The 15,435-nt window shown below is 35.1% G+C and overlaps 1 protein-coding gene across 1 annotated transcript; it reads left to right on the top strand.

Annotated features, from left to right (window-relative positions):
* Positions 1–5,784: 5,784 nt before the first annotated feature.
* On the top strand, positions 5,785–8,361 carry LOC126732556 (probable polyol transporter 6). The gene is made up of 2 exons (XM_050435482.1): positions 5,785–5,961; positions 6,685–8,361. Exons 1-2 carry the CDS (start codon positions 5,856–5,858, stop codon positions 8,076–8,078), a joined length of 1,500 nt encoding a protein of 499 aa, XP_050291439.1. The 5' UTR covers positions 5,785–5,855; the 3' UTR covers positions 8,079–8,361.
* The last annotated feature ends 7,074 nt before the right edge of the window (positions 8,362–15,435 follow it).

The following is a 15,435-nucleotide window of genomic DNA, read 5'->3' as shown; positions in this document are numbered from 1 at the left end:
AAGATGAGGTACCCTCGTCCAGGTCAAAGGACGAGGGAGAACCCAACTTGGCAAACTCATCTGAACAAGGCAAAATGTGCGTCCAAGCCTTAAAACAATTAGGACAAAGGACGAGGCATAATGCACATCCAGGCCCTAAATAGTAAGGCCCATAGACGAGGTTTTTAGACAGCCTCGTACATGGACAAGCAAGGTCCATAAATCTGTGGACGATCAGGGTACATGAAAGAAATTTTAGTCTAAGGACAAGAAATAACCATTGAAGTTTTAATAGATGGTTTAAACACACCAAACATGGACGAGTAAAGTATGAATGCCTGCATACGAAATGAAAAATCTCGTCCATACATAAAAGAAATAAAATCCATCAACTGTTTGAAGGGCGGACAACCAACGTCCAAACACCCTTGCGAAGAACTAGTTTCAATACCTCATCCTAAAAACTTTGGACGAGTTCAGTGTACTTGAATTACATCAAAAGATCCCAAAAAAAAAAAAAAAAAAAAAAAAAAAAAAAAAAAAAAAACTTGTTCTTAAGCAGGGGGGGCAGTGGGTGGCTGGGTGGAGGCATCGTCTTCAATATTGACGTCCTCAGAGCTAGTTTGAAGAAGAGAGCTAGTAGCAGCGTTCAAATTAAGTTTGATAGAGCTGAAGTCCACCTCAGGGAAGTTTTCAATAGCGTCCATCCTAAAATCTTCAAAACCCGCTGCATAGTTGCGGTCCAGTAAGTCTGTGAATTCCTTGGACGCTTTGAACTCCGCAATGGCATCGTCCTTAGCCTTGGAGAGGGAAGTACTCAGCTCGTCATTCTTCGCTTGAAGGTGGTCAAGACGAGAATCTTTCTCCACCACAGCGGCCTTCAACTCAGCGATCAAATTTAGCTGCTCCGCTTCCTTCTCCTTAGCCTCAGTAGCAACCCCAGCCCATTTCTTACTCTCGTCCCTCACGCTTTTTATGGTCGTCTCTAGCAAAATCCTCGTCTTGTCCAACTCATTGGCTTGCCTAGATGCTGCGATGAACTTGGACATGGCCTGCAAAAGAAAAATGCCTGGTTAAGACGCCCAAGAGATAGTGAAATAATAAAGGCAAGACGAAAGGAAATTTACCTTAAAAAGATCATGAACACCAGAATGTTCAAAATCTTTTAAAGACATGTCATAACAAGCATGTATGTCCTCGTCCTTCACAGCTTCTTGGAAACGTTGCCAAGCCAAATCTTCGTTTTCAACTATGTTCGAAGACACCCTCGACGGGGGCTGAGACGAGATAGATGTAGTCGTCCTAGGAGGGGTCTTGGACGAGGTCATCTCCACACGTGGAGATATGTCCACATCAATTGTTTGGACAGAGAGACTGGGCTGAGGCAGGATAGGCTTGGCCACCTTAGATGATGACTGTTTCACTCTTTTGTCACGACGGCTAGGAAAGCTCCCTAAGTCCAAATTCCTTGGTAGGGACTTCCTTTTGTCCCCAGCAGACGGACGAGTCTGAGGTACAGTGTCAGGACGAGCGTCCCCAGCCTCAGGATGATCCCCCTCGCCCATAACCTCTTTTCCCTTGTTACCTTTCATTGTTGCCATTCCTAAAAAATAAAAAAAGAAAAAGAAAAAAAAAGGGGTTTTGTTTTAGAGCTAACATAAAAAGAAAGGGTAAAAGACGTCCAGAGTTAGAGGCTTACTTCTCCTTACTGTTATCTCGTGCGCGAGTGCTTCGTCAGAAGGATTAGGACCAAGTCCCCACTTGGCAAGTCGTCTAAGCGTCACTAAGGAGTGGAAACTCCTATCTGCGTATAGACGAGCTCTGTGGACGCGATCACGGTGAAACTTGCTAAGGGAAGAACGCCCAACAGCTGTAAAGGAGTGAGTTAGAATACAAAAAATGATAATAATAACTTAAAAAAAAATTAAAAAAAAAAAAAAAAAAAACTTACCCTGAGGACGAAGGTTCCCTAGGTCCCCAGTATAACGACAAAAAGTGTCCCGTCCAACGTCTGAAGGGTTTCCAGCCCAATTCCCGGAGACGAAGAAAAACTCCGTCTTCCACTTTCTGTCAGACGAGGGTAGGGACCTAATCATTCTACAATCTTTGTCCCTGGCAGTAAACTGGTAAAAGCCAAGGGATTGATGAATTTCGGAGGGTTTATAACAATAGAGGAACTCGTCCACTGTAAGAGGACGGTCCCCCCCAAACACCTCTCTCCATAGGACTTGCATAGAGATGACCAATCTCCATGCGTTAGGATTAAACTGACATACCCCCAAACCTAACCTAACTAGTAATTCCCTAATGAAAGCGTTTAAAGGAAATCTCAAACCCCCCAGAAGATAGGCCTCATAGACGCCTATCCCAAAACGAGGATCACAACACCATTCTCCACGGACGGGCAACCTAGGGTTAAGCTCGTCTGGGATCTGGTACCATGCCCTCATATTATCTAACCTTTGTTCGTCTATTTTAGAAGGTATGTCTATTGCACAGCTAAATACAGTTACTTCCTCCTCGTCCAAAGGGATAGACGGAGGGACGGACGAGGAAACCCTGGACGAGGTACCTGCTTGGGACCCTGAGGCCTTCCTAATTTCTTGTTGTATAGCCTCTAAGGGAAACCCAGGGACGCCGGAAACATATTCCTCGTCCGTAGAGTTCCCCCCATCACTACTACCAGAACCACTAGAACTAGTACTGGACACGGATTAGTACTTGTCTATGGCCTTTTCTAGACTATCGCTAGACGACATTTTTTTAGAAAAGATTAAAAAACCTAAAAGACGAGAGAAGAGGGAATACCTGGCTCTAAGACGAATGAAGGCTACGGACGCGAGGAAATTCCTAGACGAGGCTCTAGACGAGAAATGTCAAAGAACGAAAATCTTAGAAATGCAGGGGGCAACGGAGGAATTCCTCTATTTATAGGAAATTGACCTGGGCATACAAAACGACACAACCAATCAGGAAGTGACACGTGGCATTCATCTTGAAAAATGAATCGACGAAACTCATCACCAATGAGAATGTGACACGTGGCATCTCGACGTATGGGCTTTCTAGGTACAACGCCTGGTTATTCGTCTCCTTAGACGACCCATATGAACGAGGGGGCAACTGATGTGCAACAAAAATTCGCTAAGTCGTCTCCCGTCCATATGTGCCGTCCAAAGGATAGACAAGAGGTAAGTCTTTGCTAACTCGTCCGTCTGTCCTTAAGGACAGACGAGCTCACTATCGTCCGTCTGTCCTTGAGGACAGACGGGCTTTTTAGTGTTCGTCCGTCTGTAAAGGACGGACGAGTTTGCTACCATCTCCTTGTCCATAAAGAACAAGGGAGGTTACTACGCCTCTGCCGAGTGGAAGAACGTACCGTCACCAGTCAAGCCCAACCGTTGTGAAATACAAACTTCAACATCAGTTACGGAAGTTACTTCCGAGCCTGTTGGATTCCTCAACTGTAGGAGCGGTTACTAAACAAGTAACCGGTTCCCGCATACTATATAAGCACACGCCAATGAAAGAGTAAGGCATTCTGTTCTTGAGAAACTGAGTTTACATTTTTTCAGTCAGAGACTAACTTCACCATCGGAGGGTTCTTGGCCGGCTTCCACCGGTCTCCTCTGAGTTTTTACTTGTTTTCTCAGGATTCAGTCGCAAGTTTACCAAGGCCCGGCATTTTCAGTCCACTGATATCCCAGAGTTCATAAATAGTTATATGTCACATTGGCACCAACCAAACCAACTAAATTTAATCTCTTTTTTAAATTGTAAAACATGAGTTGCATGTTTTGTTAAAATATTTATTGTTATTTTATCCAAATAATTTGATAAGAATAAATAAATTGTTGTTTTTATCTAAAAATTGCTGCAGTTTGGTGCAGCTGAAAGAACAACCAAAAAGAAAAAGGACACTTAGTCTAAAAAAACAAAACCATAGGTACGTTTAAAAAAAAAATCTATCCTATTAATTTTAGGCTTTGTTGATAATTTTTTTTTTTTTGAGAAACAAACTAATTGCTAAACACACACATTTTAATTTCACTCTTTTACCAAGCTCAAACACATTACTTAACCCAAAGTACCATTATAATAGGGCCTAATTTTTGTAGTAATAGAGTAGGGTTTTAAGCAATGGGAAAGAGTAACACTCAAAACAACACCCACTTTATTTCTTTGTTGATAATAATTAGATATACACAAATTACACAATTGTGTGTATAGCACTAACCAACTATATATATATATATATTTTTCAAATTGTATAACATAGGTTACATGTTTTGTTAAAACACTTATTGTTATTTTATTCAAATAAATTGACAAGAACAAATAAACTATTTTTTTTTCCTAAAAATTAGAGTTATTTAGTGCAGCCACTTGATATATGATATATGATATATATATATATATATATATATATATATATTTATATGATTTCTCCACTGTTATTTATTATTTTTGCACCCAATTCTCATATAGTAAGAGCCACGGAAGACTCATCACATAATAAGAACCTTATGAAAGAGTTAATCTAGGACCACAATCAGTTACACATTAGTTCCTCTTTTCAAAAAAAAATTACACATTAATTTTCACAACTATTTTATATGTGTTTTTCAACCAAAAAAAAAAAAAAAACTATCTTATATGTGGCAAATTGTAATTGGTTGCATATATGTAGCTTTCACAAGATCATATCACATTTTTTCTACTATTTACAGTTAGCCACACCAAATAGTTGTGAAAATAAGTGTAAAATTAGTTGGGATCCTAAAATTTTTCTAAATTAAAAGATAAACAATAGGGTGCATTTTTGTTGGGCTGCTGATTTTTTAGGTTTTTGGAACCAATCTGGAATGTGCATGACTGCATGGGATCTTCTCAGTAACTTCTAGTGCCTTTGAAAAGAGGAAAAGGACCTGTTAAGCGTATTCAGGTCCAAATACAATTATTAATTACAAAGGTGTTTAGTCTCTTTCTTTTTTTTTTCCTTTTTTTTTTTTTTAAGATAAAATTTGCTTACAAAATTGGTTATAACCTAAAGGTACAACTTACTTTAAAAAAATTAAAATTGCTACATATTTTGAAAATCTAAATGTTAGGTTGCGTGTTTTTTACACTCTTAATATATGTATCAAATTTTGTACCAATTAGATGTTATTTACTATATGATTCATAAACTTATTTTTTATTTATAATTTTACATTACAAAAAATTGCAATTTAAACCGTTAATTGATGACATAGTTATTGATTTTTTATCTTTTAGAAATTTTGCAAGCATAAAGAATATAAGAAGAAAATATAATCTAATGTTGGATTTGTCAAAATTCACATCCAATAAAAAAATATTAAGTGAAATTGTAGTCTATAACCTTTTTTTTTTTTTTTTTTTTTTTTTTTGTCGTAATTAATATGCATGGTCATTGGCATATGAAACGGAGGATTGTGGTTATACAGGTCAGATTGCACATCACTTTTATCCAAAATAAATAAACACTATAAATGTGGCAGGTTGACCGTTATAATTTCGACAATGAGTGATTTAATACCTGGTAAGTAGGCCAGTTCTTTGTTTATTACCGAGCTATATATCCAACCTAACTTTAACTGATCCGATCTAATACGTGTTTCACTTAAACTCAAAGTGCTGCCTAGAATGAAATGAGAAAATATCTCCGTATCATGCCAAACAAGATTATATGAGCTTGTACGAGTCTTAGTGTATGTCCTCAGCTTTTTCTATATAATAGTGAGAGTGAGACAAGGGTGAAATATCACACTCAGACAGACACACACACTCGCACAAACAGGCCTCATACACGCACAGAGAGAAGACTGCAGATAGGGGAGAGCCATCAATAAAACATGGTTTCAATGGAGGATGGTTGTGGAGAAAATCAGGCAAGGTTTAACAAGTATGCCTGTGCTTGTGCTATGGTTGCCTCTATGATCTCCATTATCTTTGGTTACGGTAGACTCTCTCTTTCTCTCTCTCTAAATCATGAGTGATGCTATTGATATTCAAAATTAGTATGCACATAAACTTACAAATTGATTTTTCATTAATGTGATTTGAATATATTTATTTATAATATTGTTAAAGTGACACTAACTCATATTTGTTATTTAGTCAGTTTATGCCAAAAGTCTTGTAACTCAATTGAGGGGACATTTCTTAATATTTTATAGGTATCTATGGTTGAAATCTCTTATCTCCCTTTGTAATTATCAAATTATCAAAAAAATTTGTAAATCCTTTTATGGTAATTAACTTTAGATTTTCCCTTATAGGATCTAGTTTTGGTTTCCTTAAATATAATGATAACGAACTTATAACTATACACACCAGTTTTCTATCTTCACAAATGACAAAAATAGATCCCTTCTTTATTCCCTGTAACTTTAAGGAATCCAAAAGTATATATATGATGTCCTTTGGCAAATACCATACAATATTAACGCTTCAAATCAATATATTTGTTTTTTCTACTCTCCATATGCAACAATTTCATCATTCATCATTCAGCTATATAATAATGTCATATAGAAAGTGTCTCCTGTCACGTCTTAAAAGAATATTAGCAATGTTTCCTCAAAAAAAAAAAAAAAAAAAAAAAAAGAATATTAGCAATGAAAGTATGAAACATAAATTAATGCATCAGCTATATATTATAACTTCAATTTTCTTGTGCAGATACTGGTGTAATGAGTGGAGCAATGATATTCATAAAAGAAGATCTAAAAATAAATGACACACAAGTTGAAGTTCTGGCTGGAATTCTGAACCTATGTGCTCTATTAGGTTCCCTGGCTGCTGGAAGAACATCTGATTATATTGGTCGCCGTTACACAATTGTCTTAGCCTCCATCATTTTCTTGCTTGGTGCAGTTTTGATGGGTTATGGCCCATCTTATGCAATCCTAATGATGGGAAGGTGTGTTGCTGGCATTGGTGTGGGCTTTGCACTCATGATAGCTCCAGTTTACTCGGCAGAGATTTCTTCTCCTTCATCCCGAGGATTTCTAACCTCCCTACCCGAGCTTTGCATTAGTCTTGGAATCTTACTCGGTTATTTATCCAATTACTTCTTCGGAAAATTGACCTTGAAACTTGGCTGGAGAATGATGCTTGGAATTGCAGCAATCCCTTCACTTGCCTTGGCTTTTGGCATAGTAAAAATGCCAGAATCCCCAAGGTGGTTAGTAATGCAAGGGCGTCTAGGAGACGCGAAAAAGATCCTATTGCGAGTATCTAATACTAAAGAAGAAGCCGAAGTCCGTTTCCGCGACATAAAAACAGCTGCTGGAATTGATGAGAATTGCTTAGAGGATATTGTCAAACTTCCTAGTAAGAATCGCGGTGAAGGGGTTTGGAAAGAACTATTGCTCAGGCCTTCTCCTTCAGTGCGTTGGATTTTGATGGCGGCCATTGGAATTCACTTCTTTGAGCATGCAACAGGAATAGAGGCAGTTGTGTTATATAGTCCAAGAATCTTCAAGACAGCTGGGATCACTGGCAAGGACAAGCTCTTGCTTGCCACAGTTGGGGTAGGGCTTACAAAGGCTACATTCATATTAATAGCAACACTTTTTCTCGACAAATTTGGGAGGAGACGCTTACTTCTTACAAGCACAAGTGGTATGGTTTTGGCCTTAACAATTTTAGGCTTTAGTTTAACCATGGTGGAGCATTCTGAAGAGAGACTCGTGTGGGCACTGAGCCTCAGCATTGTTGCTACTTATACATATGTGGCTTTCTTTTCTATTGGGCTTGGTCCCATTACATGGGTCTATAGCTCTGAGATATTTCCTTTGAAGTTAAGGGCACAAGGAGCCAGTATTGGGGTAGCCGTGAACAGAGTCATGAATGCTGTCGTTTCTATGAGTTTTATTTCAATTTACAAAGCAATTACAATTGGTGGGAGTTTCTTTATGTTTGCTGGCATCTCTGTGTTGGCATGGGGTTTCTTTTATTTCTTCTTGCCGGAGACTAAGGGAAAGTCCTTGGAAGAGATGGAGGTGCTGTTCAGCAAAAACACTAGGCCTAGAAATGTAGGTATAGAAACTCAGCAAAGAAGCAATGTGTAACATACAAGTGGGAAAGAGAAACCTGGAGACTCATGTCACTTCTTTGTTAAACTACGCCATTATAGTAAGTTCATTGGGTAGGAAGAGTGTTGGGGATCTAAGTGTTATAAAATTACTGGTTGTAATTTAAACTTTGTTATATTCCTAGTTCAAATTAATGACTGGAAATTGATCATTTGGTGCAAAAATGGAATAGGTACTTCTATAGGCCGGTCAAAATTCAAGCTAGGGAAATATAGTATGGGCCTATGGCCTTGTCTTGAAGGTTCAATCCAATTTACAGTTTCCCTAATCCTTTGAAAATGGCTTAAAAATAGAGTTTATGTTTATCCAGACACACACACAAAAGGGGAAAAAAAATCACCTGACGACATCATTTGTCAAATAATAGTAATAATTAATAGAATTTAAAGAGAATCATACATCTAAATGTTAAAAACATTTTCTAGAATTTAAGTTGCAAATGGAAATAAGATTGAATTAATGGCAATTAGTCCGATTCAAAGTACGTACAGAATGAGACTTTTACAGTTTTACTCATCATATATATATATATATATATATATATATAATGCCGTTCACACTCCCATCCTCCTTTTTCTCTGTGAAAAGCATTGAAGTGTTCAAATTTGTTTGTCTTTTTCTTCTTGATTTTTATGCCACCACTACATGCATTATAGAGAAGATGGACGAAAATAAGAAAATAAATGAATGTTGAAACTGAAGATTATTTGAAATTAGATGATAAAGAGTGTGTTTGGCAAAAACATTTTGTCTTGCTCATTAAATTAAAAAAAAAAAAAAACTAAATTAATATTTTTTATCTTAAGTTAGTTTTTATCTTTTTATCACACATTTAACATAAAAACTATAAAAAATGATCTTTTGTGTCATATTTAGCAAATAAGCTACTGAATCTAGGAAATGGCCAAGTAGATGCTGATATAGATGTATGTTTGTCTAATTAGCATAGGGAAAAACTTTGTGAATAATTGGGATAGCATATTTTTAATTATTGGTTTATTTTGTAAACTTTAAAATATTCTATGTTGTTAAGCATTCAATAACTACTTTAACTTCAGGATTTAGAATTATCATGGATTTCACACTGATATGAATTATAAAATACAATCATAGAGTCATGAGACTTACCTGGATTTGTTGAATCAATTCTTTTGAGATCCAATGAATAATAATAATTATATGTAGGATTGGTTTCTCTCTCTTCACTTTTTGCTGTATACATTCAATTCAGTCAGATTCAATCTATGATGGGGAAATTGAATACCTTAATGGATAGAGAGATGACCGGTTTCCTAGTTTACTTTAATCTCTACTTCACCATCAAAGTTGGAGTCACTTTAGGAAACTACTTGTCTAATTAACCAATAAGATAAGACACTAATAGATATGCCTTTATATCTCCATTAAATCTCTAACTTATCACATGTGCCTTGTCATGGGGAAATTATTATGTACTTCCGGAGTACCATAAATGCGTACTCCCTCCTCTCACATGAATGGTGGGTCACATTAATTAAATCCATGGTGGGATCCACCATTTATGTAAGAGGGGGGAGTACGCATTTATGGTACTCCGAGAGTACCTAATAATTTTCCCTTGTCATGTGGGCCACCAAATTAATTAATAAATTAATTTAGTCTTTCATATTTTACCTCACCATTAAGTTTGCAACCAAAAAAAAAAATGCAACTCTACCTAAAGAAAATGAGAATTTAGAATATTGTACATAATTTATCAATATATATATATATATATATATATATTGTGGGAGCAAATGATTTGAAAACATTCAAAGGCCCATAAGCCGAGCCTGAGGATGATCAAAGGCCCATACATGTGTTAACCCAAGTCTGACATGTGGGCTAAGACCGAGGAGGGAAGCATCAAGACCATTTAAAACCGGACTAAAACTTAGAATAAGAGGTCCAAGGAAAGGAGGCCAACTAGTCCATCATCCAAGGAGCAAATGCACCTCGGGAGTACCTTATGTAGCTCCCTGCACCAGAAAGTAAAGCATTATGGAAGACACCAGAGTCTACGAGCAATGGAAAGGAGAAATATCTGGGAAGGTGGCTATCACCTCCACATTTAATGCACTACACCAACTAAATTGGCCGCATTTATGAGAAAAAGACACCTAAACAGTGACTCCACAGCTCACAACTCTCTCTACCACCTCCAGAAGGGTCTTGATGGGACAAGCATCCAAATTATTCTCTTGAGACATACAGATGGAGGGCTGAGACAAGCAATGAAAAGGACTATATAAGGAAAGGAACCCCTCTAGAAAAGAGGATGAGAAAATTTTACAAAGAAAGGAGAGAGAGAGAGAGAGAAATAAAGACCCTATTGTAAAAATATCAGTTTTGACTATTAACGAACAACCTCTCCTCAGGCTTGCCTGAGGAACAATTTACGCTGAATTTGTGTCTCTTGCATTCATATTAACTGTGTTAGTCCTATTATTCTCAAGCTTGTAATTACTTAGCATTGCAATTGACTTGGAAAACCTATTCTCTTACAAATTTATTGTGTTGGACTTAAAGTAGTGGGTTCCACTATTCTAAGTGGACTTGGGCCACTTTTCTAGTCCTTACATATATATATTGTACATAAGTTGACTTAAACAATAAAACAATTTATAAGTTATACCAAATAGACGAGCTTATAAAAGAGTCGAGTCGAGCTAAAAATTAAAATTTCACCAAGCTTGTTTATTTAATTTTATTTAGTCTAATTGGTAGGAGGATTTTTGCTTTTGTTTTCAAAACAATATAAAAACAATTTTCAAAAAACTGAACTTGAAACTAGTTTTCAAATAATATTTTTTATATTTTACGTGTTTGGCTCTCACTGTTAAGAACAATTTTCAAATTCCTAAAACAAAAATAATTGTTTGAGAGACCATTTCTATTTTTGAGATTTTAAAAAAAATTACAAAAAGTAACGTATAGAATCTATAGATTACTTTTTTGTGAATAATGATAAGGGAATAGAGCTCATCATAGACTTTTTAAAAAAAATGATAAGTTTCAAATTTGAAGGGTGAGAATTATTTTTGTGATAAAGATAAACCCCTTAATTTAAGAGATAAAAGACTGTGGATAAATATGTGAGGTCCATTGTTTTCAATTTATTTACAACTATGTCATTAAAAACATTTTCTGTATTCTGAAAACACCCCATTGGCTGTTTTCAAAATCCTATTCTAAATCAAGAAAATAGAATACAGTTTTTTGAAAACTGTATTTACAAAATATTACCCAAACAATAAATTCAAGTGTGGGACTCACCATTTTTTGGATTACAAAACAAAAAACTATGTTTAAATACTCTTACTAAACAGGCAATGCACAAATTGAAAATTTTGTTCTCAAAAAAATTGAAAAAAACATTATAAGTTCATGCTTTTAAGTTTTAACTGGGAATTTTAAAATTAATGGTTAATTGAAACCATTTATTCAAAATTTTAATTAACGCAGATAGAATTTGTCTATTTCTTATTGATAAAGATAATCACTTGAAGTAAGACAACTTTTTTAAGTTTATATGATATTTAGAACATAACATATCCTATATCCGGAAGAGTAATATGATATGACAAAGGAGTGTATTTAGAAAAGCTGGGTTAATGATTTTTTATTTTTCTTCTACCCTTAAAATAATTTTTTTTTTAAAAGGATCTTTGCCTCTGGCAAGTTTGTCACAGAGAGAGAGAGAGAGAGAGAGAGAGAGAGAGAGAGAGAGAGAGAGAGAGAGAGAGAGAGAGAGAGAGAGAGAGAGAGAGAGAGAGAGAGAGAGAGAGAGAGAGAGAGAGAGAGAGAGAGAGCATTGCTTTGCATTTTTTTTTAGAATCAATTATTGTTTTACTCGTCTTACTCTCTTAAATGAAAATAGAAAACAAATTAATTTTATAGTTGTGGGGCCAAAGAATTTGTGGTCCCGACCCACTTTACATTAGGGTCCAAGACCCGCGCAGAGGAGAGACTTTGCCGAGAACATGCAACGAAAGTCCAAATGGCCTAGAGATATAGCCGAGGACGATCTTGTCCTCGGCATCTCAAAGCGCTCCTAGAAGAAAGGGCGAGTACAGTAGGACACGCACGGGGGTACAGTGTAGGAGCGGTTCAAGGAAAAGCTGTCACCTTCGCATTGAATGCGCCAACAAACGTCCTGGCAGCTTTAATGGGGAAAGGACCCCTAAACAGTGTGGCGACAAAAGAGCCAGGGAAAGGCAGCCCTTACTGCAATTAAGTACTCAGCGCCAGACTGAGCCATGCTTTTCGGCTTTTACAACCACCCCTAACCACTTTGGGTATGGGCTGATGGGACAAGTATCAACTCCATAAATCTGAACCTACACGTGGACGTTCAAGAGAGGGGAAAAACTAGTATAAAAGGAAGAGGAAGCAGTTCAAAAGGAGGGCCAAGGACCAGATCCATCCAGGTTGTGCCGAGGAGAAAGTCTTCTTGGGTAAGCACAGTTCACCTCTGTGCGATCATCTTAATCACCATGACTAACGACTGTCCGTTCACCAAGACCTAGCCTTTTAGCCCAATCTCTACAAATTTTATTGTTTGTGCCTTTAACGTTCGAATCCAATACTCCTTGGGGATCGTTACAAATTAAGTCCTTACAATAGTAATATTTGTCAATAATATGTCCGAGATGTTAATATATATATACATGTGGAAACATTATTTTGATTTAAAACCTTACAACAGTAAAGTAAATAATATATATTAACTAATAATTGCTAATTTTTATTATACTTTACTACTTAAGAATAAATCATTTAAATATTTGGCAGTAATTTCAGAGTTTTTTTTTTTTTTTAATCTATTTATTAGAAGGATTGATTTCAGAGTTGAGTGTGGAAGATAGTTAAATGGATTGATATAGTATGACACAAAGCATTATGCATGTTCATAGATATTAATGTTCTCGTAACAATAAGTCTAAAACATAACAAATTTCATAATTACTAAAGTGATAAGTTGTGATTAATTTACAATGAACATAATGTTAATAATAGTTGCATGTAAAGTAATTATGCACATATTATAGCATGTCACCTCATAAAATTTGAAAAAAATAATAATAATGAAATTTTTTGTGTCTGGAACATAGACCTTGTCGTTGTCACATTTTCAAGACTACTATGGATAGATATTGCGTTGACTGTTTTAGCCAATATATATAAGTCATGTAAATTATCTTTGCATAAAGATTGGCAAAAAGTGAGTCTTCTTTTTTTCTTTTTCTTTTTTTTGTTTTTAGTAAAAATAGTAAGCTTTCCTTTCACTAAGCCTATTATTACCAGTTTATTTTGCTTATTATGTAAAAGCACAGATGTATTTTTTTTTTTTAAGTTGTAAATTTTCTTTTGAAATAAAAATAAACTTATCCAACCCTTAATGGTGATCGGCTTTTGTTATGTGAAAAAGTGACATTTCTATATGCCCCGCATAGCTTCTCATAAAAGTAATAATTTTAAGAATCCACTATGATAAAATTGCCATGCCCTCCAATACAACTAAATTGAGTATAGAAGTGTTCATGGTTATCGGTTAGACAGAACATAATATGTCACCAATTTTGAGAAATTGAATCCATTATCATAAAATTGCAATGCACCAATCAGGGGCAGAGGACGGGGAGAGGTTAGGAGGGTCATGGCCTAACTTTCAAAAATCCTCCCTTCCTTTTGTATTTTTGGTAAAAAAAAATTATATATTTAGCTTGGTCCCAATAAGTACATAACTTAATTGAGTTCCTTGTTAGTGTTCATTGAGCTATTGACTTGCGACGTGCTACATGTTTTACAATAATTGGAAAAACTACCACATACCCCTGATACGATGGTCACTCCACAAATATAAGTGCTCGTGAGGTGTGAAAGGCAAGAAATGGGGTTCAAGTCTTTAATAAAGAGCTTCACATGCATATACACTAATATTAGGCTAGAATAGAATTTCTATCTAAAAAGTAATTTGAAAAATTGAATCTTTTTTAAAATGACAAATAAAGTACTTGATTTTTATGTCCCCTTTTCTACAATTAGTGAAATTATGGAGTAATGCTACACACACGACCATCTCAACAACAAATTTCACGTGTTGAATTAGCAGATTCCTCATAAGGCTTTTTTTGTTGGTCTAGTGTCTTTTATTTTATTTTAATTTTGGATAAGTTTATTTTGAAGACGTGGATTAATAGGAGAGCTAGTACTTGATTTTAAAAACCGGTATGGTCAAAGAACCAAAAAAGTGACTGGATACCGGTTTTTTGGTTCAATCGGGGTCAAACTAATGGTCCGACCGATGACATCATAAATAATTATTTTATAATTATAAAAATAAAAATATAATAAGTTTATTACTAATAATATGTTGGTAAAAATTTATGTGAGTTTTTACATCTTATACTTAGAAAATAAAAATAGTAAAATGTAAAAACATAACATTTAGTGATACTTTTCATTTAGATTTAATTATTTTTCTTCAAAATGGGCCATCACATGCAATCTTAAAAATAAAAGTTTATTATTTATTTGTATGTGAGTGTGTATTAATGAATCAATGTTAGAGAAAAATTAAGTACTTTTTAAGTTTATTCACTTAATTAATTAAAACTACTATTTTTTTCTAATCATAATTATCATAAGAAGAAAAAAAAAACTAAATTCTGTGAATATCAAAAGCTAAATCATAATTATCAAGTGGTGGTAGAGCATTCGCATCCGCAACTTCCATCCTATTCTATTTTACCATCTCAAAAAGTTATTTTATCAATTATACCATACTATTTTACAACACAACCAACATCCCAACTTTTATTTTCATATTCTACTCATTAAAATAATATATATTACACACTAAACTAATATAATATATTCTCATACAACTCTCTCTCTTTCTTCTTTCCCATCTCTCTTCCACTTTATCAACTAAAATATTTTATAAATTTTACTAAAGTGCTACAGTGCCATCCTACATTTAGAATAGATTGTAAAAAAATTTGCAATTGTAAGATTTTACAAGTCCAGCTGTTAGGCTCTTTGTGTACCTTTATGCTAAATTTTCCCTACATATACCATTTACAATTGCCAATGGGAATGCTCTAATATATATTATACACTAGTCGCAAACCCGTGTTATGCACAGAAACCTACTTGTTTGTGTGGTAGACTTATCTGACTTCAATTTGTGTTATAATTTGATGAGGAAGTCATTGCTTGAACATGTAATGACTTACAAAAAATAACTCAAAAATTCAAATATTAAAACTTCTGAAATAACATCTTAGAAATTATTTAAACAAAACAAAAT

The sequence above is a fragment of the Quercus robur genome, chromosome 6, assembly GCF_932294415.1.
Source record: "Quercus robur chromosome 6, dhQueRobu3.1, whole genome shotgun sequence".
NCBI lineage: Eukaryota > Viridiplantae > Streptophyta > Magnoliopsida > Fagales > Fagaceae > Quercus > Quercus robur.
This window is presented reverse-complemented; position numbering and strand designations above follow the sequence as displayed.